This window comes from Molossus molossus, unplaced genomic scaffold (genome assembly GCF_014108415.1).
Source record: "Molossus molossus isolate mMolMol1 unplaced genomic scaffold, mMolMol1.p scaffold_m16_p_5, whole genome shotgun sequence".
Lineage (NCBI taxonomy): Eukaryota > Metazoa > Chordata > Mammalia > Chiroptera > Molossidae > Molossus > Molossus molossus.
In genome coordinates this window covers 6,422,916-6,448,787 of record NW_023425388.1, presented here as the reverse complement: position 1 = coordinate 6,448,787, position 25,872 = coordinate 6,422,916, and the positions used below count along the sequence as shown (strand labels likewise).

General features: G+C 52.6%; 1 protein-coding gene across 1 annotated transcript; it reads right to left on the bottom strand.

Annotated features, from left to right (window-relative positions):
- Window positions 1-460: 460 nt before the first annotated feature.
- Window positions 461-17,057, bottom strand: WDR4 (WD repeat domain 4). The gene is made up of 11 exons (XM_036243870.1): window positions 16,954-17,057; window positions 15,333-15,398; window positions 14,325-14,468; window positions 9,856-10,012; window positions 9,114-9,226; window positions 6,743-6,803; window positions 5,681-5,779; window positions 4,083-4,147; window positions 3,124-3,307; window positions 2,211-2,280; window positions 461-657 (listed from the first exon to the last, which is right to left on the bottom strand). The coding sequence occupies exons 1-11, from the start codon at window positions 17,040-17,042 to the stop codon at window positions 476-478; spliced, it is 1,230 nt and encodes a 409-aa protein (XP_036099763.1). The 5' UTR covers window positions 17,043-17,057; the 3' UTR covers window positions 461-475.
- Between the last annotated feature and the right edge of the window lie 8,815 nt (window positions 17,058-25,872).

Here is a 25,872-nt window from a genome sequence, read left to right as displayed (position 1 = left end):
ATCCACCACTCAGAACCCGGTGATGGAAACAAAACGAAAATACCCATCAAGCTGGGTATCTGGCTTATGGATTCCCCTGGAAGAACATGTGCCCAGCATGGGTGGCATCGTAGGAAGAGCAGAAAAGCCGACAAGTGCCACACACAGGCTCCTGTCTCCTGCAGCGTGAAGACAGACTGCTTCCAGGCACAAGCTGCTCCCCTGCAGCTCCTCCAGCTAACACGGCGCCAGCTTCCCGCAACCAGGACACTCACCACCCTGCGCCGAGCCTCTGCTCAGTGACAGGATGTTCTGGAGCCCAGACGCCATCCAGTTATCGGGACAGCCCAGGTGTCTGGGGAGCTGCGTGGACCTCACTGCCACCAAGCAGGTGTGGGCGGATATGTCCCCCTTTTGTCCTTGAAGGGAGCTGCTGGTAAGGAGAGGAGAGTAAAATCTACTCGGCTTTTCGAGGCTGGGAGAGCCATCACCGTGGCTAGGACGCCTCCCCAGACTTCACCTTCTTGGCCTGCCCGTTGGGCCCCGGGGACGGGTTCTTGTGTCGCTTCTTCCGCAGCTGCTGCTGCAGCCTCTCCTCCTTCTTCTTCAGGTAAGTGGTCACGTTGTCAAAGGTGGCCTTGTACAGACTGCTGAAGACATCGTCCACGCCAGCGGAGCCTGTGAGGGAGGAACGAGAACAGATGACAGGTGGGGCGGTGACTCGAGACGCCTCCCCTAGTGGCGGGGCTGGTGGGCCTGCGAGGCCCTCCTGCAACAGGGAATCCCCCAGGACCACCCGGAGTTCTCTGTGGGCTCCAGGCGCCTTCCCCAGGGGGACCCACGAGGCCCACCTCCTGGTAGCCACACTGGCTAGACCTCAGACTTGCCTCTAACAAAACACCAAATTATACTATTCCTGAGACCACCTCACCTGACAGGAAATTTCACAGGGCCCGTCAGTGAGGCGCAGGCCAGCGCCCCACACGTGACCGCCTTCTGCCCTGCACGAGTGCCCTCCCAGCTCCCTGGCTCTCCCACCTTCTGTGGTTTTCAATGTCAACTTGCCCTCCCCCGCTCTCTCCAACCCTCCCCCCGACCCGCACTAGAAACAGGTGGTTTTATCTGCAGACCTCTTAGGAAAATGAAGCACAGTTGGGGCCTGGCCCCAAGTGAGGCCATCTCAGCAGGCCCCAGAGGCAGGGACAGCAGGGAGGGGCCTGTTAGTGATGCTTCCACCCTGGGTGCCCCGACAGTCCTGCTGCAGGTCCCCTTTGTGGTGTGGCCCAAGCAAATCCGAACAGCACGGGGGAGGGTGCAGCCCTAGCACTGCCCCAACCCTTCAACCCCAAGAGGAAGGAAAAATGGAAGTTAGCCCTGGGATACGGAGCCACCAAATTTCCAAGAGAATGCTTTGCGTGGAAAACGCTTTGCGTGGAGAATGCCCTGCATGGAGAATGCCCTGCGTGGAGAATGCCCTGCGTGGATGATGCCCTGCGTGGATGATGCCCTGCGTGGATAATGCCCTGCGTGGAGAATGCCCTGCGTGGAGAATGCCCTGCGTGGAGAATGCCCTGAGTGGCCATGTGGATCGCTGTTCCCATAGAGACTGAATTCATGCTAAGCTCTCTCCAGAGCCCCAGGAACCCTGAGTGGCTTAGCAAGACATCTTCTGAGCCTCAGTTTCATTACTGGAATGAAGGCACCTGAATACCAGTGCTGGGTTGCAAATTCCCCTTTAGACACTGTCACTTCCAGTCTCTCCCCAAGAGGAACGTGATGGAAACAGCCCAGAGCTGTGTGACCAAAGGTCTGCCTCCCACTACTGCAGACAGAGTGGGGACTCACCATGTAACCCTCTCCAAAGAGTACCAGCACAGCCACACTCAGTGACCCCGTGGACTGTCCTCATGCCTGACCGGCCGAAAACCTACACGCACCTGTGGAGTCGCTCAATGCCACCAGCTGGGGACTTTGAGTGGCTCCCACTCCACCCGGGGCGCACACTAGGTACTGGCCCGGCCCTGGGGACTTCCAGCACCCAGCCCTGCAGACAGAAAGGCGGAATGCTGCTCGGACCCTGACCCAGGTCACATGCAGCTCAACTGTCCTGACAGAGTTGCAGCTGACAGAGTCGCACCTAGCACCTCTGCCCGGGTGTGTGTTACCTCCTCCATGCCCCGCAGGGACACACGCACACCCCGCACCCTTCCAGCCCCCGGCCGCGCCCTCACCTTCCAGCATGGCCCAGTTCCCTCGAAGGTGAGCACAGACCTTCTTCCCAGCGGCGTTTTCAGGAACAGGCTGGAAGGCAGAGGAAAACCGTCAGAAGTCGCTGCCGGCACAACACGGGCAGACCGCGGGGTCCAGGCTGTGAGGCCGGCCAGAGACCCTGTGACCCTCTACCCGAAGGCCAGGTGGAGCGGCCCACCAAACACAGCAGCCACACCTCATCAGGACAGACCCCATGACGTGAGGGCTGCTGGCATTTCACGTACTGGCTTCTCGGGTGCGACTTTCCCGACCAAGCCCGGCAGACCCGACAGGTGCCAGCGACGGCATTCCGTTCTCCGCCACTTTCCGATACAAATACCTGAAGGGTTCGGGGGATCCTCCAGAGCACTCAGCCAATGAGCGTCTGTGAAGGATGTGCAAGTCCGCCGAGAGCCTGGGAGTGCTTTATTTTATCCTTCCCCCACGGTCCTGTGGCACATGGGGCAGGAAAGGGATGGCCCCACTCTATGGACAGGGGGCCGACTCGGAAAAGGTGTGGGGTTCACTAAGCCCACAGCCCACAAGCCTTCTGCACCTGGGGGCTCCTCTAACCAGTGGGACCACTGCCCCAGGCACAAGGCCATGCTAAGCTGCAAACATTGAGGATACACACCAAGGCCTGGCTTCTCCGCTGAACACAGTGTGACCAGGCCAGGAGCAGAGATGGTGATCCTCCCCTAAGTCTACGCAGGCTCCATGACACCGGGCAAGCTGGCCAGTACCCCAGCTCCCTTCTCCCAGGTACAAGCCTATGACCCCACCCACCCAGGACACACCCCCTGGCATCAAGACAAGATCAAGCTGACAGGTATGATAGCTGTGGCCCCACCCCCGCCCCAGGCTCAGAGGCCAGCAGGGGCCGGCGTGACTCACCTGCCACTGGCCGTCCACAGGCCCGTAGAGCACGAGGGGGGCTTCCCGGCAGTCCTGCAGCACCCACAGCCCCTGGCTCTCCTCAAAAGCCACGTCCCACACTCTGTGCTGGAACGACAGCTGCTGTCTGTAGACCAGCTGCCGTCTGGGGGCGTCCAGATGGAAGACGTAGACCACAGGAACGCTTGCCACGAAAAGGAGAAGATCATTACACTGCGCAGCCCAGCAGTGACAGCAGTGACAGCAGTGACAGCAGCTCGGCTCCCGGCCAGGGCCCGCGCACAGACGACACAGCCTCGCCAACGTTTCCGCTGCAACCGCGCAAGCCCGAGCTAGAAGCACCAGCTGAGCGCCCCAGAGGCCTGAGCCACACTCGGCGAGGTAAGGAACGTCCGAGTCCCCGAGTCCTGGGGTCACTTGCTATGCAGCAAGGACAACCAGTAGAGAAGACAGCCGTTCCACCCACAGGGCAGCAGACCGGACACTTCCTGGCCAGCACTTTACCGTCTCTAAACCTGCGTCTCTATTTCTAAGACAAACTAAGATGCTGCACCCCCCAGACTTGTTACAAGAACAAGTGAGGCATTAGCAGCAGAGATGCTCAGGAGGAAGCAGCTGAATGGCATGTGCTACCTAAACCCATCTCGTCGACCACTGGCCTCAGGTGGGTCTACGTGACCAGCCCTCAGGTGGCACTGACTGAGGCAGAGTCTATCACGATCGACCCTTAGATGGGATTGATCACACACAGAAGACCAGGCAGAGGCCTGCTGCCCATTAAGCCAGTGGATCTAAATAGCATGTCAAAGAACACCCGAGTAAAGGAACCCAACCCACGTGCCACAGCAACTTCAGAAAGGGAGACACACACCCCGCTTCAGGTGACAGGCGATGGGCCAGGGGTACAGTCCGCGTGTCCCTCCCTTACGGGCGGGAGGGAGGCAGGGGCAGTGAGCTACCTGTCACAGAGCAGCGCCACACAGCTGTCCCGGCTCCAGTAACTGATCCTGGACGCAGCGAACCTCTGAAAGGAAAGCACAGCTTAACTGCTCCGCTCCCACGACAGCACAGCCCGCGAGGCTGGCAGTGCCCACACGTGGTCCCAGACGGAGAGAGAAGACAGTGCTAGAACCTTGAGGGAAAAGAGAGGTAGGGCCGACTGCCCGCTTCATGTAACCCAACATGCCGGCGCCGGGCAGCGCCTCTCCGTGATTCTGGCACTTCCTCCGGGCCGTGGAATGTCTCCAAAGACTTGGTCAAAGAGCAAGGATGGAGGGAAGAAAGAACGCAAGGGGAAAGAAAGGGATTGTTCCGTACAGACACATGGGCCCTGGTGCCCACACATCCAGCAGGGATGAAACGCTTAACGTGCCAACGAAGCGAAGGGTAAGGGCCTGGCACTCACCAGGCCAGAGCAGGGCAGGCGCCCCGAGAGGCAGGGCTGCCCCCCAGTCCCAGCAGGCCAGGTGCACCAGGACGGGGCAGCAACCTGCTTGTCCGTGGCCCCCTCTCTGCCGCCCACTCTCCTCGCCCTTAGAAAGAACTCATGTCAACTCGCTGCTGGAGCATCAGGTTGAGGGCACGTGGATAAGAAGTTACTGGAACAAATCAGGCCTCTGATAGAGCTTCCATGACTAGAGTCCAAGCAGGAGGCGCCCATGGGGCGGCCAGAGCCACTGACTTGCTGGCCCCTGCAGGGGCTTGACTTGGGGGTCCCAGGGGCCCTGGCCTGAGTCAGGCCCAGCCTGCCCTTGGAGGACCTGTGAGGACAGCTGCCACAGAGTGGTCTTAGAACAGACAAGAGAAACGAAAGGCCAAGCCGAGGAGGACCAGGCAGACAAGGCCTTCACGTCACACCCAGGTCTCGTCAGACACACAGGAGGGCCAAGTTCCTGAGGCTGGCAGGGTGCCACGTGGGGACTGCATGGGAAAGGGCATGGCACCCTGGGGACAGGCAGAGGGCACCGGCTCTGCAGGCCCGAGAAGACATGATAGTTGACCCCTCCCTCAACCCCCACCAGGCCCAGGTGGGCCATCCACATGTGGCCAGCACAGTCCCTGGCTGCACAGGACGAGCTCAGGAGCATCAGAGCTGGGCGCCCACAGGCACAGAATCCTGGGGACCACAAAAGGCAGCCTGCACCTTCCCCCCTGGAAATCTCCTTGCCCACCAAAGGCCCAGGTGACCTGACCTGGGGAGTCCTGAGATTAATCCATGATGGACAGCAGAGAATGCTGGGTGGACAACCAGGCTGCCGCCCGGCTGATAAACCCACAGCAAAGCTCTCTGCTCCGGCTCCACTATTTTTTCCATTTCCAAGTGGATTAGAGGCCTTTCCATAAATTAGTTGTCCGAATGCAAGCATGGTAAGAATATAAATTATTTCCCGCTCACTGGACGAGCTGCCTTCAGAAGTTGAAGTGCATGATTTCTCTGAAGCTGGAAGAATTCCAGCTGCACTGACGGCAAAGCAATGTTTCCCATGTAAAACATTCTTTTCACAAGACCTAGTGAGGCACCCTGCAGCCCCCACGAACGGGAGAGAAACTCCATTACCTTGTCGCTCCACGGCCCCGCCGGCTCCTGCAGGCTGGTCAGGTGACAGCAGTGCAGCTCTTGGCCACGTCTGTAGTCCCAGAGCCTCAGGGTGCAGTCCTGCACACAGGAGGGTGTCAGTGCACCTCGGAGGGACACGGCACCCTCCCCAGGCACCCAGGCTTCCACCAGGTCGTGGGGATGGTAACTCTGGAACAACCAGAGCACCCTTCCCAACCAACGGCTCTTTGCTCTAAAGAGCTCATGCAAGTCATTAAGAAAAACAGCCCTGGCCGGTTTGGCCTGCGGACCACAGAGTCCCAGGTTCAGTTCCCACTAAGGGCACGTACGTTGGTTGTGGTTTGTCCCCGGCCCCGGCTGGGGTCGTGAGGGTGGCAACCAGTCGATGCGTCTCTCTCATGTCACTGTTTCTCTCTCTCTTCCCCTCTCTCTCTCCCTCCTGCTCTATCTGAAGATAAATGAAAAAAAAAAAAAAAATGTCCTCAGGTGAGGATAAAAAAAAAAAAACAGGTGACCACATACAGCAAAATGGGCCAAGGACACACAACAACCTGATGTCATGTGCCAGGCTGTATTCAGGCCGAGTATGCACATACCCAAGCACATACACCCACATGCATGTGCACACATGGCAGATCAAGGATCAGGCATCTGCACGAGGAGGAACACATGGGCTACTGAGCGTGCCAGCCGTGGGAGCCGGGTCCCTCTGAGACTCAGGAAGGGCTCCTCTGTCAACTATTCGAACTGAGATCATGATACTACAAGTGTAACAACGGCCCTCAGAACAGATTCCCTGCTCAACACAATCACTCCAGCTCTACACACACAGACATGTACACACACCCACACCCAGTACACAGCCACAAGCAAGGAGCAAGACCCAGCAAGCCCTGAACTCAGAAAACAAGCACCATCTAGTGGACAGCCACCAGTGAGAAAGGAACAAACTGACGTCTGAACCACCAGTGGCAACAAAAGACAAGCTCCTCCAAGCATGACTCCTGCTTGGTCCCCCCAGAGAGGAGCCCAGAGGAGCACGCGGCAGAGCGGCACGCTTACCCCGGACGAGGACAGAAGCAGCTCAGGGTGGTCGGGCACCACGAAGATGCGGCTCACGAACCTGCAGCAGAGAGAGAAGGGGTCCCAGTCTGCTGTGACCTCCGCACAGCTCCCGTTGCCTCAGAGAGAAGGGCAGGGCCTCCCCCCACACCCGACCTCCTACAAAAACCGAGGCGAGTAACACATGTAACTGGTGGTGGCTGTGCAGATGGCGATGAGGAAGCCAGGGGAGCACACCAGCTGTGTCCTTCTGGGCCCCATACAACAGCCTCCAAGGGCGGCCCCCAGACCACAGGCGGCGGGGCCATGCCTGATGGGAAGACCCACGCGTGCGCTGCCACCCACAGCACTTCAGCCGACTCCCCAGACTCAGGGAAGGACCCTGCTGTCAGGACTCCCGGGGTGAGACATGGAAGACACTGCCCAGATGCCACCACCTCTCCCCAGACACCCAACTCAGTAGGAGAGTCGGAAATCAGCCTCCAGTCCTTGTGAGGGAGACAACAGGATCACTAATTCCTGGGCCCCAGGTGACACAGCACGGGCCATGTGCCTCCTCGCCCGCCCAGGCCCAGGCCCAGTCCTGGCCACGACCACCTCACCAGGCCACCTTCCAGTCTCAGAAGCTCAACTTAAAAAGGTAAAGCAGCGCAGCCGGTGTGGCTCAGTGGGTGGAGCGCAGTCCCATGAGGTCACCATGAGGTCGCCAGTTCCCGGCCAGGGAGCACGCCCTGCTTGTAGCTCGATCCCCAGTAGGGGGTGCAGGAGGCGGCCGATGGATGTTTCTCTCTCATGAAGTTTCTAGCTCTCTCTCCCTCTCCCTTCCTCTCTGAAATCAATTTTTTTAAAGAACATGAAAACCGGGAATGTACACACTGCAGGATCAACACAGCCTGTGTCTACTGAGCACCTGCTATGTGCCAGGCACCGTGCTGAGGGCCAGAGCCCCGAACAGGGGACCGGAGAGAGAGGCCACAGAGACAGGCGTGTCAGCAGAGAGTGCCAGCCAGCAGAAACACACTGGGGTCATCTTCAGGTTGCCACCAGTGACCGTGTCAACAAACTAAACGGACGGGTGGAATTAACTGTCATACTGTTTTTACTCCACTCGCTATACCCACAACTTCATCATTTCAGTCCATAGTCAGTGCGACACATGAACAGTGAGCCACGTATACCCCCTTTTTCACACTAAGCCCTTGGAGTCGGGAGTTCTGCCCTAAGGGCTCGTCTCAATTCAGAGGACCAGCCGCGGCTCCCGGCTCCCGGCTCCCGGCTCCCGGCTCCCGGCTCCCAGACTGGATGGCGCAGGCTAAGCGGCACCGGGGGGGGGGGGGGGGCGCGCTTCTCTGCAGTGAGGAAGTGGAGAACTAGGTGCAGAGCTGTGAGGACGAGTGTGTGCCTGTCTATGTGTGCACACGCAAAGGCACCGAGGCAGCGGTGTGCCAGGTGGGGTCCGGACCAGCGAAGACCCCAGACAGACAGAGCAATAGGCGGGGCGGGAGAGCTGGCAGGCTGTTAGAGCTCCAGGCGCTGAATTACTAGGGATGGAACAAAAGCCAAACAAGCTGTCATAACCTTGCTAAAGGTCAATTGTACATTCCATTCAAAATCAAGGGAGCAGGAGCAACCTCGGAATGGAATGGCATCCCTCCGATGTCTTCCACTGCCTCAAATAACATTTTAAGTATTTCAGTCGGTCAAACGAAGTGTTCTCCTCTGTGCACGTTATAATCAGCCTTGGGCCGGAGAGGAGAGTATTCCTCAGAAGCGCCTCCCTTACAGACCTCAGAATTCGATCGCAGAAAGAGCTCACTCGCCAAAGTCAGAGGTCACAACGTTGACAACTGCGTGGGTTCAGAGGCTTTCTAATTCTTGAACAAGTAAAGTTACTAGAGGATGCTGCTTGTCCCCAGCACACCGACCCAGGGACCACTGACCACTGCTGGTGTCTACACTGAGAAAGTGGGTGTTCCAGAACAAGCCCCGGCTACCCAGGTCGGGGGGACAGACAAGCAGCAGCAGCTCAGAGTAGAGGCCCCTCTCGAGGCTGTGCGCACACGGCTCCGCGGGCCGCCAGCAGCACCATGCACGGTGACCACGTCCTGGGGTCCGAGACCAGCGCCAATGAGGAAACCTCTCCCTGGCACCCGTGAAGGAAGGAGGTCCTGAAGGCTGAGCTGCGGCAGGGCCCGGCCAGCTGTGAGCACTCGCCTCGCCTAAAAGCTGCACACAGGAGGCCCTCCTCCCTCGAGGCCTGCGGGCTCATGCTAGCGCCTCCACCTGGCCACCAGCCTCCCAAATGAAGGGCCCACTCTGTTTTAAACCTGAGCTTCCTCCCTGAGGCCGGAGGGCAGGGAGGGAGACTCACTCGGTGTGCCCCAGGCAGAAGGACTCGATGTTGTGCGGTGCCAAGGCCCAGCTCACCCGGATCTTCTCGTCCCGGTCAGCGGTGAGGACATAGCGGTCATCAGGACTCACGGCCTGTGCGAGGGGTGAGAAAGGACAGCTCCACTCATGGGACAGCAGAGCCGCTGCCCTCCTCTCGACCCCACTCAGACCCTTGTCTCCAGCCCCCACCCCTTTTCCACAAAGACACCATCTCAACACAATTCCCGTCATTCATGCTTCCTCTACTCTAGCACCCATGTCACCTTCCTCTCTTCCTATCTCACATGTCCCCATGTCCAGCCAGTCCCCAGGTCCTGAATTCCCCCGTTATGCCTGTGTGACCCCGTGGGAACCCCCAGTTCCACCACCCATGGCCACAGCCTGGCCCACACTGGGCCTCTTGGTGCCTCCGGCAGGACAGATCCTGGCTCAGGAGTTGGGAGGACACCAAGGAAATACCCATGAAGCACGAAGGATGAACTCTGACCTCGTGCTCTTCCCACACCCCTCCACCGAATCACCCTGATCTGAGCTGACCCTCATGTCCAGAGCCACCCAGCTGGCTGCCTCACCCTGCTGGCTACCAAGCCTCCTCTCACATATCTGCGGAGGACTGACCCTGCCACAGGAGAACCCACACCCACCCAGACGCTCAGGGCAGCCCCCGCCCCGACCCACCTATGCCCGACCACAGAGGAGTCACGAGCACTTCGACCACATACCACATCCAGTAGCATCGATAGATGCCCAAGCTCAAGTTTGCCGCATCCGTGTGGCTCCAGCACTGAAAAGGAGTAAACGTCCCCAGATTTGTCTGCCACCAAAACCTTCTCCTCCGAAGCTGTGAATGTCAGGGCCGTGCACCTCCTCACCACGGTCCTAGGAGGCCAGAGAGATGCCCAAGGTTGGCTGACACAGGCTGGCACAGGACGGCACAAGACCCTGCAACAGACCTGCAAGCAGCGCACTCTAGTGGCAATGCCAGCTCCGTGCACGGGACTCCAGAGGTTAGCTCCAAATGGGAACCGAACCTAAAGGAATTATGCCCCAACACACCATCCCAACAGGACCCAGTGCCTCTCAGGAGCAGAGAGACAAAAGGACAGAAAAGGCCAAGAGGAGCCTCCCAGGCACTCTGGCCTGAAGAAGGGCAAGAGGAGGCACAATGCACAAACACGGCGGAAACCATCGCGGAGAGACCATCAGGCTCTGGGCAAGACTCCAAAATTCTCCCAGCCCTGTGATTTCAACAATGGTCTGTGCTCATTCTACTGGGACAATTAAACAGCTGTGACATCTCAGCACAGAGCTCTGGAAGGGCAGCTAGGACAGTCCCTCAGGACTGCTAGGCTTGGATCCCCAGGAGCTCATGCACCCGAGAGAATCCAGCCCTGCCCTGACCCCCACCCAGGAAGCACCCCTCCCACCAGCACCGATTCCAGGATGCAGCAAGCTTTACGGAACGTATCTGGCGGTGTGGGTCTGGGGAAGTCAGGTAGCAGCGGGAGGGGAAGGGCAGGTCATAGGACAGGACCGTTGGCTGGCCTCTGCGTTGTGCCAGGGGAAGGCACCTGGGGAGGGCAGAGGCCACAGCAACCTCCAGCCTGTACCGAGTCTCAGCATCTCCCCTCCCTTCCCAGTGCTGCTGCACTGAGTGAGCCGGATATTCCTGGTCAAGCAGCTGAGCCCTGGACCACCCCCCCACACACACAGAGCTGGTGCCCCCACACCCACCTCTAGAGAGCCACCTGTGTTCAAAAGACTGAGCATGAGGGGCCTCGCTGCCGCCAGGCCTTGAAGACACACAGCGGTCCCACACTGCGCGGCCAGCAGCCAGGCTCTCCCCACCGTTAGAGCCCTGCAGGTAGAACAGACCCAGATCTGAACTCCAGGGGCTCCGCCTCTGCCGCACACTGCCACCATTTTAACACAGGTGTTTTATAAGACGGTGTGATTCCGTGTGTAAGATCTCTTAATGGATACACACATCAAAACAGAAAGAATCTTATCAACCCTGTGTCCTCACTTTTTATTCATAAAACATCAACTTTCTGGCCTCGATTCTGGGCCTGAAAACCCTCTGACCTGCCCAGTTCGCAGGCTCTCTGCCCTTTGTCACTCTCAACTGTTACCTTGAAAAGAATCATTGCTACCCACAATCCCCTTCTCGGCTTTTCCTCAAAACCCTCCGGGATGAAGTTTTAAAGCAACCACAGTAACGAAGTGCCCGCCTGAAAGCTGTAAATTACACAGCAGGACACACTGTGCCCAGGGAGCCAGAGAACCTGCCTCCACCCCCACCGCCAGCCCTCAGACACAGCCCGAGCCGCAGCTGTCACGGCCAGACCCACAGCTGTCACGGCCCCAGGCCTCTGAAGTTTGCTGGCAACGCGAGTGCCCAGGAAAGGGCTAACCCAGCCTCCATGGCCCAGAGCGGCTCTCGCTCTACCCGCTGTGCTACCGAGAAGCCAAGCCGAGTGCAAACAACTGGGGTAGATGGACTCCTCGTCCACAGAGGAGAAGACCTAGTTCCCTAGCACGTCATCCAATGAGAAAGGGAACGCCCCGGGGGAAAGCAAAGCTCCCGGCTGAGGAGCCAGTACACAAGACGCTGGCTCCTAAGTACACAACATGTGCTCTCCCTCGCTCACAATTAAGTATACATGACACCAATTTCCTTCTATCAGACTGTCTCAAGTCACCAGGTTTGACACCACCTGTGCTGTCCAGGGTGGAAGCAGGCACCTCATACCCTGGGAGGCGGAGAGATACAGCCCCTTCGTAAGGCAATCTGGGATTCTCTACCTAGACTACAAATGTACCTATCTTTTGATCTGGCAACTCGTTTTTGGAACTGCTCCTACAGATAAATGAGATTTATTATGCTAGGAGACTCAAAGAGACACAGGCACACGGGCACAGAGAGACGGCCATATGAAAAGGCAACAAGAGGACAGCCATCTGCAAGCCAAGGAGAAAGCCCTCTGGGCAAACCAGCCCTGCTGACGAGCTGGTCTTGGAATCCCAGCTCCAGACTGCATGAAAGCAGCATCTGGCTCTTCACGCTGCGGGATGCGTCACGGAGGCCCGAGCAGACTGAGACAGCTACCATCCGCTGTCATTGCTGTCATGCCTTGCTGCTCACTGGCTGGCTGCCAGGGCTCACATCCCTCCTTCCTTCCCACGGGTTGTGGGAGCGACTCAAAATCAAGGCCAAGTGCAAGGGTCCCTGGGAGAGAAGCTCAGAGTCAGGCCTGCAAGGCCCCTTGTAGTACTTACCCCAAATCCTGAAAACACTTAGCATCTTCCATATTCTAGACACTAGCTAATGCTCAGGCTACTTTGGCAAGATGCTGCCTGACAGGCCTTTCGAGTTAAGGATGATGTGAGTTCATGGCAGTCAGCTAGAAAAAGCGATTAGCGCCCTGGCCGGTTTGGCTCAGCGGTTAGAGCGTCGGCCTGCGGTCTGGAGAGACCCGGGTTCGGTTCCCGCTAAGGACACGTACTTCGGTTGCAGTTTGTCCCCGGCCCTGGTTGGTCGTGCGGGTGGCAGCCACTCGATGTGTCCCTTCACATCGATGTTTCTCTCACTCTCTCTCTCTTCCTCTCTCCCTCCCACTCTATCTGTACAAAAAATGGAAAAATATCCTTGGGTGAGGATTTAAAAAAAAAAAGAAAAAGCGATTAGCAATCATAACACATACACATGGCAACACACTTTTAACTTACTCTGCTACTGGGCGATTCTAACTGCCTGTGGGGAGAGAACTGGATAGTGGAGGTGGAGGGAGATGTACGCTTCACTGTGTATCCTACATCTCTCTGTTTAACTTCTTTGTCTTGTAAAGCTTTTAATCAGTCATCTATTGCCTAACATGAAAACATACACATGATAAAAATGATGTAATGTGCCCTGGCCAGTGTGGCTCAGTGGAGACAGTGTCAGCACATGGACTGAAGGGTTTCAGATTTGATTCTCAGTCAAGGGCATGTACCAGGGTCTCTCTCACATCGATGTTTCTCTCTCTCTCCTCCCCGTCCCTTCTACTCTCTCTAAAAATTAATGAAAAAAATATCCTCAGGTGAGGATTAACCAAAAAAAAAAGTAATGTTACAAACTTTATTTTTAACCTGAATGGAATACAGGGCAGAATGGGTATTCCTTGCTTGTGACGTCACCTGGAATTTGGCCTTTTCTTCTTCTCTTAGAAAATAAGATCAAATAAAAGCGTAGCTATCTCCAACACAAAGGGAAACTCCTTAACCTCAGTCACTTAGTAGTGGAAACATTATAACCTGCATATGTTTTCCGATTATCAAGGGCAGTTAAACCATGCAGCCTCAGGGAAGAGCGAATGAGGGGACAGGGGCTAACTCTGCTCCGTGCAGACATCGCCATCAGTGTCACAGCACCACAGAAATCCCAGCCTTCACCCTCTTATGGAAACAGAGACCTTGCACACAGGAAACTGTCAGAGCCCAGAGAAACTGCCACCTGCCCAGCGCCAGCATCCCCACCTCCTCTCCCACAACCTGCGGTGATGAGCCAAGGACAGCTCTCGGAAATGAGGTTTCACAAACTGCTGCGCTCCCTCCTTTTCGGAGGCGAGAGAGAGATCCAGAAGAGGAGCAAATAAGGCCAAGGAACATTCACAGGACTTGTGGGTAAGAGGAACAGCCTCGGCCATGTGATATCTATGCTCTTGCTGAGTTACTGTCCTCCCTGCCCCCGCCCCTTCCCCAAGCACTGACTCCTGCCTGTTCTCAAATACTTAGAAATCAGTGCTCTTACCAAAAAGCTGGCCAAGTTAAAGCTGTGGCACAGATGCCTTACGTGACACAAAACCCTGACACTCTCCAGGGGCATGCTGACCTTTAATTCTGCCACCACAAGGCTGGAGAAACACTGCTTGGAAAGCAGGACGGCGCAGTGCTAGGCCACCGACTCTGGAGCCAGAGTGACCAGGTTCAGGGCCTGGCGCTGCCCTTCCAAACTGACTGGGATCAGCTTCGACTCCTGGCCAGCAGATCTGAGTGACAACAATGCCCCCACCCCATCACAGGCCCTGGGCACACAGCTGGTGCCACATGCTAGTAGCGTATTACGCTCGTTACTGGCACTATTGTTATTGGCATGCAAGCGTAAGCCGTGCGTTCAATACTGTAAATATTCAACGTTAGCATTTCATACCTGACACTCAGACATTGCCATGGTTTTGTACGGAAAAGAATCAGACGCTTACTGTCATCGGTTAAAGCAAAATAGCTGCCAGACTTGGAGAAGGTGGACGCCAGGATCGTGTCACTCGCCTTCTCCACCGGCTGTCCGTCCTCCCTGAGAAAGAGAGCAGAACAACGGTGAGGCTGCCCGAGAAACAGGCGGTGTCCCTCGAGGCCAGCTGCACTCACTCAGAATGTGAGCAGAGGCAGAAAATGCCATGAGGTTCGTGCAGCCACCGCATGAGACTTAGTTAAGGGAACATGGGGAAGTTCAAACAGTTCTGATGATTAAGGAGTAAAATCTAACCCAACAGAAAAATCTCCCAGCATACCAAAATCCAAACAGCTGAGCTGGAAGGACCTGCATGGCCCACTCCATGGACGTGGACTAGTCAAGACTAGAGGCAGGGATTAAACCCGTATTTTTTTAAAAAGCTGAGCCACAAGACCAATTCTACTAGAGAAAGTCACCATATAAAATCATCACGCTCACCCGGCCGGTATGGCTCAGTAGTTGAGCGTCGACCCATGCACCAAGAGGTCGCCAGTTCGATTCCCGGTCAGGGCACATGCCCAGGTTGTGGACGAAATCCCCAGTGGGGGGCATTTGGGGGACAGCCAATCAATATTCTCTCTCATGGATGTTTCTATCTCTCTCTCCCTCTCCCTTCCTCTCTCTCTCTAAAATCAATAAAGAAATAAAATCATCACGCTCTGCTTTTCTTACCTTTCAATTAATTTCATACAACTTCCCCCAGTGTACTTAAAATCATTACTGACAGAAACTAATTAAAAGTACTTAGAAAAGTCCTAATATTCTTAAAGGCTAATTTGCAAATGAGTTCCATAGTTCTTTCCTGAGGTGGCACCTGGTTTATCCACACAGCAAAGAGAAATGGAGACAATAATCTCCTTGGGCTATCAGATCCCATTAATCAAACCCTGAATCGAGCCCTGAGGAGACTTCCCATCATCTCACCCTTTATTTTCCTGTGACTTCTTTTCTGCAGCACTGCAATCATATGTGAAGAGGCTGTCATCATCACTAAAAAAAAAAAAAACAGAAAGACTTAAAAAGGAACACTTTGTTAATAAAAATGCTCATTTCTTTTATTTCCCTGGAACAGAAAAATATTTGCATCCTCATTCAATTAAGGGCCTCGGCCATGACAGGAAACCTAGGCATGCTACTTCGTGTGACAGTTATGGAGCTTATTCGCCTAATCTCTGTCTAGGTCTGCCACACACAACTGGCATGGCTCTGTACAAAAGTCAGTTTAGTAAAATAAGTGAGAACAAAAACTCAAACAGGAATATACCATTCTTTCAGGTGCTAGGACACTAATGCAAAATAGTTATGTTAGAAGAAATTGTGTTCTGATATTGTTTTCGGTGGGCTTTTTGTACCCAAATTTAAAACTGCCATTCTTGTTTAGAAAAATGTCTCGTCTACCCAAAAGAGCTCCCATGACTGCCAAGCACTGACCAATATAGGAGCCACCCAAGTTCCCCATTAGACCCTGAGTTCTCCAGTTTACTACACCTCCGCTCCAGTGCCTGGCTCGGAGAAAGCATCTTGTACAAATGTATAGCCTTTCAAGTGAATGCACTTTGAACTCTTTTCTCATGGAGCACTGTAGCATAGAAAAGGAAGTAGTCCTTCAAGTCGGAAACTTGAAGTGGGCCACTAAGGAAGCAAGCAGATGGATGTCTCCCTGTGGCATGTGTTAGATACTGTGAGCCTCTAGAACAAAGTAATCTGGGATACATGACAGGATTGTGAGTAAATTTTTGGTGAAGTCTAAATTGAACATCGAGTTGGATTTCAGAAACCAAATAGTGAACAGTGAGCACTGATACTGACACCTGGTCTGTTTCAAATATGAGAATCAACAAAACAAACAAAACAAAACAAAGCAAGGGGCGGAAACTGACCACTACGGACATCCATGAGGCTCCTGAGTCAAGACTACTGGAGCAACAAACATCCTCCGATATAAAAGTGCTGGGCGTTGCGTACACAGTGGGGAACGATAAGGAAGGAGCTTACAAAGCAGAGAAAGCAAAAGCCGAACTGTGGGAAGGGCCACCAGGGGGGTGAGCGCTGCGGACTGAGGGCACCCTCCAGTAAGGAGTTGCCCCTGAGACCTCGAATCCTGAAAGCAATTAAGGCGGGGTCGAAGGATGCAGAGGAGTTACGAGGACGCAGGCACCACCCCAAGAAGAGAGGAGGGGGAGGGAGTGTGCCCGGAGCTCAGTCGGTCCGAGCTCGTTCGGGAGAGTAAATCCTCCTACCAGACAGGCCGGGGGCCGCCTTCCTCCCCACGTTCGGTCTGGCGGGCGTCCCCGGGGCCCCGCTTTGGCCCCCCTGTCCCACAACGCCCCACTAACTAGGCCCGCCAGCCTCCCAGAACCCGGCGCGGCGGGGCGAGCCCTGGACAGGTGGCCAGCGGGGCGCCAGGGCGGTCCTAGGGCGAAGGGCGGGACGGGCTGACGCTGCACCCGCGGCCGGCCAGGCGGCAGCGGAGCGCCCGGAGCCGGCGGCGGGACTTCCGCGGGGCACCCAGCCGGGCTCCCTGCTCCACGCCCAGACCCCTCACCTGCTCGCAGTGGTGGTGGCCAGGAAGCGGCTGCCTCCCCGCACCACCAGCGCCTGCCCGCACAGCGCCAGGCCCGCCGAGCTCGCCATGAGCCCGCCGTGGCGCCTGCACCCACGTGTGCCACCCAGGGCCTCTTCCCCCGGCGCCGGGGAGTGACGTCACGCGCAGACGCCGGGCGGTGACGTCACCCTGGCCGCAGACTCGAGACCGAATCCTATCCGGCACTAGGGAACCTCACGTGGCCTGGCCCCGCGCGCTGCGGCCTCACTCCCCCCGCCGGCTCACGGTACCCCGCAGGACTGCCCCTCCCGTCCATTGACACCATGCTCTTCTGCCTGGAACTCCCCACCACCCATCTCTTCAGCGTCCCGAAATAATTCCAATCACCCAGCTTACACCCCAGTGGAGTCATCAATCAGGGAAGGCTTCCCTGACATAACATTATTTGCATTCACAGCACCATGATTATTTGTTTGTTTGTTTGTGTTTTAATCCTCACCAGAGGACATTTTTGCATTTATCATCAGATGGAGCAGGAGAGAAGAGGGGAAGAGAGAGAGGGAAATATCGGTGTGAGAGAGACACAGGGAGTGGCTGCCACCTGTCCCAGACATAGCCTGGGGACTGGCGCCAGGCAAAGTGCTCGACCATGCTCAGCCTTGCCTCCCACCCTGAACGGCCTGCCTCGAGCTTGGAGATTAACTCCCATCTTGCTCTTATTGACTCACATTCCAGAGGCTCCATGCATACCCCCGGCAGGGCCAAACCCTAAGGAACAAATTCCAGCTGCAACAGGCAGATATAAAAGACACAAGCCCCTACATTGAACGCGGCTTCTAGGACTCGACCCCCGGAGTCTGTGAACCCACCCGGAGTGTACCCAATAAACCTGAACCTGTTTTTATCTAATTTGTTGGCCTCTCTGGTTTGTTTTCCCTTCATGGGGGCTGCTAAATTCCTTTCACCACCCACACGACCCCAGCCGGGGGCAGGGACAAACCGCACGAGGTACGTACCCTTAGTGGCAACTGAACCCAGGACTCTCTGGTCCACAGGCCGATGCTCTAACCACTGAGCAACTGGCCAGGGCTGATTATTGGTTTAATATCTGTCCCCAGACTACAAATATCCTGAGGACAGGGATGGATGCCTAATTTTGCGAGTCACTGTTGCCCCAACTTGCAGCACAATACCTGGCATGAAGTTAGTGCTCAATTAATACTTACTAAGTGAATAAATGGAACTACTAATAGACTATAATTAAAGGAGCAGCCATTTTTACCGAAGAGGAAGAGATAATGATAGACAGGAGACTTAGAAAACTAGAAGAATACTGACCCAAACCCGACCTCCTGTTGGAATCAAGGATGAATTTACACCCAAACTTACAGGTAGCTGCGGCTGCCAGAGCAGAATGCTTGAGGGAAAACTGGGCTTCCCTAAGGGCAATGAGGTAAAAGGAACTTTCGTGGAGACAGGAGATGAACGTTTGTGTATCACAGAATGAAGGACATGCAGGGTAAGGGGAGGGGAGTGGAAGAAAGGACATCGATCATTGCAGGGGAGAGATCACCAGTGGAGGGGTTGACACTGGACAGTAACCACAGGGGAAGCAGGAAACTTGAGTGTTTCTGAAAATGAATCTGCTATAAACATCACATCTGTTCAACTAACCTAGCTGGTACAGTGAAAGTCCATACTCATGGTCTGGGATATTTTTCAGGCTTGCAGGGCAATCTACACAGTTTCTCTTCTGGATGGGATAACAATTCCAAGACCACAGAAATCCTACAGGGTCCGCCATCACCAGGCTCATCAGCAGGTGAAACTTCCTTTACAATCATGCTTTAGATCTTATAAAATGTTCTACTACTATACACATTCTAACAGATACAATTAACTACATATGCATATTTAAACTGACCTTGAAGCTTACTACCTTCATGCTATAGGTTGCAACCTTGATAAATAAGTACAATCTTTTTTTAAAGTTTACTTGGAGACTGAATCATAAAATTGAAGAGGAATCGTGCAATATAAGACATGGAGCAATGCATAAATGAAAACTTAAAGAACTGTATTTGGCCATCAGCTATAAGCACAACTTAATCGTTTTGATCTTTTTGAGATAAGTCACTTGCCTAACACTTTGCATTCTTTTTTTTTTTTTCTTTATTGGTTTTAGAGAGAATGGATGGTAGAGGGAGAGAGAGAGAGAAACATCGATGAGTGAGAACATCGAATGGCCGTCTCCTGCATGCCCCCCACTGGGGATTTGGCCCACAACCTGGAATGTGCCCTGACCAGGAATCAAACCAGCCACCTCTTGGTGCCTGGATCGACATTCAACCACTGAGCCACACTGGCTGGGCAACACTTTGAATTCTTATAGTACTTGTGCCAACAAGATGTATTTGCCTCAAGGTCTTATCAAATTCCATGATAATCCATACCTTTCTTTTTAATTTTAATCAAGTCTGAATTGAAATGTTTTTAAGCTTATTTTTATTTTCACAATCCTCCCTTTCATATCTCTTCCGGTACTGCTTATTTTATTTTGTTGAGATCCCCAAAAGTCTCTCTCAACACCAGCATCAGGCTCAAAGTGCGGGGTCAACACCAGCATCAGGCTCAAAGTGCGGGGTCTCATGATCTGTACTAGGGTGTCGGGTCTCATGATCTGTACTAGGGTGAGTGTGGCTCCGCAGGTGCAGCTCCTCCTGATCCGGAGACCTGCCCACTAAACTGCTGACTTGTCTTCCCCACACGACCAACCTGCTCTGACGAGCTGGGGAACAACAACCACAGTGAACGTTTCCGTTTGGAAAGGGGAAGCATGCGATACACAGAGCGTTCTCTGTCTACAGCAATTCTGAAACCCCAGGGAAATGTGTGCAGGGCGCACAGGAGTGGGAAGTGTTCCTTGATAAGGTGAGTTCTGCTTGCTGCGGCGTTTTCCCAGGTGACATCCCAACCTGACACTTGCCTTCTGCCCCCTGGGATCACCCTCCTTTTCCAGCACCTTCTCGGCCACTTTGAAAAATATGCCCTTTGAGCAACTGTCTTAAACCTCTTGCTGCCCTTAGCAAGTCAGGGGCCAGAGGCTTTTTCACTTTAAACTGTCCAGTCCCCTTGAGCCAGCAGGTGCTACTTTGTTCGATACAACTCCCAAGACACTTTGTGGAGATGTCGGCATTGTTACTGAATAAGATATATCCCTCGTCATGTACCCTCAACAACAATGCAGCATCCATCCACAAGCAAAAGTGCCTTTGTGGGAGCCCTGGGTCCAGGAACCCAGGAGCATCACCCCCGAGGTATCAGATAATAGGCATACAGACATCAGTCCCAGCTGTAGAGGCTTCAGTGGCCCATGAATTGCCTCCAGCCCCCTGGCCACAGCCTGGGAGCCCCCGGCAAACACCGTCTTAGACAATCACCCAGGAAGAGAGCCTCTGTAGGAGGTCCAGGTTCTCAGCAGATAAGTTCCAGCACATCATCAGTAACAAAAAAATATGAGAGGAACAGTCTGACTTTATGCACCACCATTCCCCTAAGGCAGCCCAGCTTAGGGCCAAGAGAGACCGTTTCACCCATGATTTCCCAAAGGAGAAAGTGAGAGCACCCAGCTGTGCCAGCTGTACCAGATGCTGCCAAGGAGGTCTATTTCTCTCTTGCCTCGACCGGAATACCAAAGGGTGAGGCTGGGAGAGCAGAAAATAGAATTCTCAGAGGAACTTAAAGGGACACCAACACTGTTAAATACATGACAGACTCTATCCAGAAGCCCGCCCATGAGCTGCTAGAGGCACCTGCAGATCCCCCAACTGGCCCACGGGCTCCCCAGCACACCACACACCTCATCCACACACACTTCTACCTTGAGCAGCTAGCTCCCTGGGCATTCCGAGTGGTGGTAAGAGCGTGTTTGGGCAAAGGAATGGTGAGCACACACAGAGAATGGGCCCACAGCTGTGTGCCAAGGAGAGACAACAAACTTGAGTTGTAGTGCCACCTTTGGAAACAAAAGGGAGTGTCAGCACCTTTTGCATCGCAGGTTCTGGAGAAGGCATCCAAGCTTAGCAATTCTGCCACAAGAGGGAGCAAGAAACGTGGAGCAGATGTACCCACAGAAGGTCTGAAAGACAGAATCCCTAGCAGGGCTCACTCTCCCAGAGGTAGTTAGCAAAGACTGAGGAGGTGACTGCTACTTCAGATGAGAAGACAGCAACGCAAGACTTCAAAGGACATAAAAAATCCAGGAAACATGACATCACCAAAGGATCACAATAATCTACTAACTTATCTTAAAGACAATAGAGATCTACAATTTACCCAACAAAGAATTCAATATAGCCCCATTATGACCCCAAAGCAAAAACCTACAGTAGATTCACAAAAGAGAGAAAAAGGAAGGCAATCAGTATTGCTATGGAAAATCATCAATGCACAGAGGAAGGCAGCAAGAGATAAAAAAAAAAAAAAAAAAAGGAACAAGGCAACTACAAAAGAGCCAGAAAGTCCTGGCCGGTTTGGCCCAGCGGTTAGAGCACTGGCCCGCAGACCAGAGACACCCGGGTTTGGTTCCTGCTAAGGGCTCATACCACGGTTGTAGTTTGTCCCCGGCCCCCGTTGGGATTGTGTGGGTAGCAGCCAGTTGATGTGTCTCTCTCACGTCGATGTTTTCTCTCCCTCCCACTCTATCTGAAGATAAATGCAAAAATGTCCTTGGGTGAGGATAAAAAAATAAATAAATAAATAAAAATCTCTTCCCTTAAAAAAAAAAAAAAAAGCCAGAAAGCAAAAAGATGGCATTAGGAGAAACAGAGTAGAGTGGTGGTTGTCAGGGGTGGGACATAGGGGGTGGAAATGGGTGAAATGGTCAGAGTACAAAAGTCTATTTGTAAGATGAATGTGTTCTGGTGTAATGTATAACATGGTGACCATAGCTAACCATGCTAGACTGTGTACTTGGTAATGACACTTGGCCATTAGAGTTGGAAAGTCTCCGGCAATAGTCAGTCCACTCGGTGAGGTGGGAGACACATGAAGGCAGATCCCACCATCTGGTGTTCCATCCAGAATGACTTACACCTGGGTTGTATATGCAAAATTCATATACACAGGATCTTGCTGGACATACCTGTCCTTCATTTCAGTGTACAGGAAGATGGAATTTCAGTAGTATTACTGGAATCTACAGTTTTTCCATTAAAAAGTGAGCATCTAGCCCTGGCCGGTTTGGTTCAGCGGTTAGAGCGTCGGCCGCAGACCAAAAACTCTCAGGTTCAGTTCTGGTCAAGGGCCCGTACTCAGTTGCGATTCCGTCACCGGCCCTTGTCGGAGTCGTGTGGGAGGCAACCAATGGATGTGTCTCTCTCATGTTGATCTCTCTCTCTCTCTCTCTCCCACTCTATCTGAAGATAAAAGTGGAAAAAAGTATCCTCGGGTGAGAATTAAAAAAAAAATGTTTTTGTTAAAGTGAGCATCTAAAACTAATATAATTTGGGGGCACCAAATGAAACAATATTTATGGGGTTTTTATTCATCAAAATGCATTATGAAATATTCCATACATATCAAAAATATACACATCAGATAGCAAACACTCATGTAGTGCACCTACAACACATCTAAGAAATAAAGATTACTACTGGAACTGAAGCCCCAAGCTCCCTTCCATGCCGCCCTCACCCCAGTCCACCCACCCCCTTCAGAGGTAGCCATCATCCTATTCTTGTGGGTGGCTTGTCTTTCTAGTTTAATGAGTAGGAAGCTCTTTATGTACTCTGGATATTACTTCTTTACAAATTAACTGATTTCCTAGTTTGTCTTTCTTAACTTTTTATAGTGCCTTGCTAAACAGAAATGTTATTTTAATATCGTTAAATAACTTGGAATGTCCTGGACCACGTGAAGTGGGGGGGAGGAGCTGGGGACTTCTTTTCGCCCACCCAGAGCCCAGGTGGAGACAGACACATTTCCTGTGGCCTGTTTTTGCCAGCAGATGGCTTTGCCCAGGTTCACCTTGTCAGGGAGGGGCAGCTCCGCAAGGGCTTTCTCTGCTTTCCAGCCCACTCCCAAAGGTTCACAGGCCCAAAGTCTTGCCTTCTCTTCTCCTGATATCAGTTAAATCAAGGCACTGGCTTCCTGAGATCAGCAAATGCTCCCTGGGCAATGGGGCTTCTTGTGGTTCTTTTGATCCCTGTGGACACACGCTTCCTGTGGTCCCGGACATTCCAAACTATGAGAAAATGCTCACATTAGACCAAGATGGGCAGCATTCAGAGAAGCCTGGTGAACACGAACAGTAATCCACTTGGGAGGCATGCGCGCTCAGCCCAGGCCTGGGGATCCCCACCGCTGGAAGCCCAGAAAGACCTGAGCTTCAGTCCATCACGGCACAGCGATCACGAGTGAGCGCCGGCAGGCGAGAGAAGCGGACACGTGGGCAGAACTGGTCCTTTCAGTTATGCTTGTAATATTTTGCCCAGAATTGCTAAATGTTCTGTAGCCCAAGGGTTTTTCACAATACCTAGTGGCCAAATGCTGCCAGAAGGAGAAGTCATTACATGGGTTTTAAAACACAATTTGAGGTACCCCCAATTTCACCTTAATTCTCCTTATTTTTTAAATAATGAATTTATTTTTTCTTCATTGGTTTTGAGAGAGAGAGGAAGGGAGAGGGAGAGAAAGATAGAAACATTGATGAGAGAGAACATCAATTGGCCACCTCCTTCATGTCTCCCACTGGGGACTGGGCGCACAACCTGGTCATGTGCCCCGACTGGGAACTGAACCGCTTGGTGCATGGGTCGATGTTCAACCACTGAGCGACATCGGCCATGCTCATTTTTCTTCTTTTTTTGGTACATGCCCCGAGCAGAAACCGAACCCAGGACTCTCTGGTCCACAGGCCGACGCTCCAACCACTGAGCCAAACTGGCTAGGGCCTTATTTTTTCTTGACAAAAAAAAGCTTTTACATCTACTTTTCCTGTATGCTGAACTGTTTTTATTCTTTCACTAACAAGAAAATTATCAGCCCTACCCAGGTATCTCAGTTGGTTAGAGCATCATCCTGATATACCAAGGTTGTAGATTTGATCTCTGGTCAGGCACATACAAGAAGCAACCAATGAATGCATAGATAAGTGGAATAACAAATAGATGTTTCTCTCTCTCTCCCTTCCTCTCTCTATAAAGTCAATAAATAAAATTTAAAATAAAGAAAGAAAATTATCTTATTAACTTAGCAAAGCATACCATATAGGATCATCCTAAACAATATTTTAAAACCAGTGTAATTGAAAGCTTTGTAAAAAAAAAAATCTTAATTTAAAACACATAATTCAATTGTATTAATTTACATAGGATAGTGGCGTAATACATTTCCTTTGGGGCTTAAAAAGAATATACATTTTAGACAAGAATGCAGAGCAAGGGTGTGCATACAGATGGTGTGATATCTGAGTATTTTATTTTCTTCTTTGACCCAAACACCTTTGAGTTCACAGTTGTGGTCCAAGTGATGCTCCCGTTATCTAGTTAGTTATCTTTTTAAAAGTTTACTTCATCCTTATAAGACATATGGGAGGATTTCTAGTAGTTTATATAAAACTGTAGATAATTAATAAAAGAATACAGCCCTGGCCAGCGTGGCTCAGTTGGTTGGATGTCATCCCGTGCACCGAAGGGTTGCAGGCTCCATCCCCGGTTAGGGGGTGCGCAGGAGGCAGCATATAGATGATTTACTCTCATATTAATGTTTCTCTTTCTCTCTCTCTCTCTCCCATCTTCCCTCTCTCTCTAAAAACCAACTTAAAAATCTTTAAAAATAGCCCTGGCCAGTTTGGCTCAGCGGTTAGAACGTCGGCCTGTGGTCCGGAGAGACCCGGGTTCGGTTCCCGCTAAGGGCACGTACTTCGGTTGCAGTTTGTCCCCGGCCCTGGTTGGTCGTGCGGGTGGCAGCCACTCGATGTGTCCCTTCACGTCGATGTTTCTCACTCTCTCTCCCTTCCTCTCTCTCCCTCCCACTCTATCTGTACAAAAAATGGAAAAATATCCTCGGGTGAGGATAAAAAAAAAAACTTTAAAAATAAATCAAAGAATATAAACAAATATAAGTTTTTGAGGTTGTTAACCTCAAAATAAAAAGCCAAAGTGAGAGGCAACAAGCATTTATTTGATATCAAAGGATAGCTATTTGAGAAGCACCAATTCAGCAGAAACCTAAATACTGTTCCAGTAATTGGACTGAAGACACGGGGTTTTTATGAGAAAAGGCAGGGAACTAGTTACATGAACAGAAGGTAGGAATGTGTATTGGTGCTAATAAGCTAAGTTATTCTTTAGCTACACATGGTTGTTTACTAAGTCTAAAGAATGTCTTTCGTTTTCAGTCCTATAGTCAGGAGTATGCTTTCCTGTTAGCTTTAGAACTGTTTGGAAGACAATGTTGCTCTGGCCCAGTCCAAAGGTTATTTTGCCCAGTTCAAAGGTTCACGGAATAAGACGGGCAGGCAGGACCTCTGGAGTGGCTGTCCGACTCTGTTTTAAAATGACTCCACTTGTGCCAACTTTTCTCAAGGTTTTGTCTAAAAATGCTGGCTTGGTACTTGGCAGAGCTCCAGGCAGAGGTGACAGATACCTGCAGAAAGACTTTGGACAGAGAATTAACAGGAAAGACCAAACCCTGCTGCCAGCAAAATCTAGGCTAGTTTTTCAGCTAACTGGAAAGTATGATATAATCCCCTGTCCACAAACACTCATGAAATTGCCACCTCTTTCTCTGGCTTCTGGCTTTGATTTTTCTGCAGCACCTTATATCTGCTTCTTGCACTTGGCCCTGTATTTTCTACTCCCTTTGGCCAAATGCAGTGCAGACTGGCAATAACCTCCCCACCTGACTGCAGTAAAG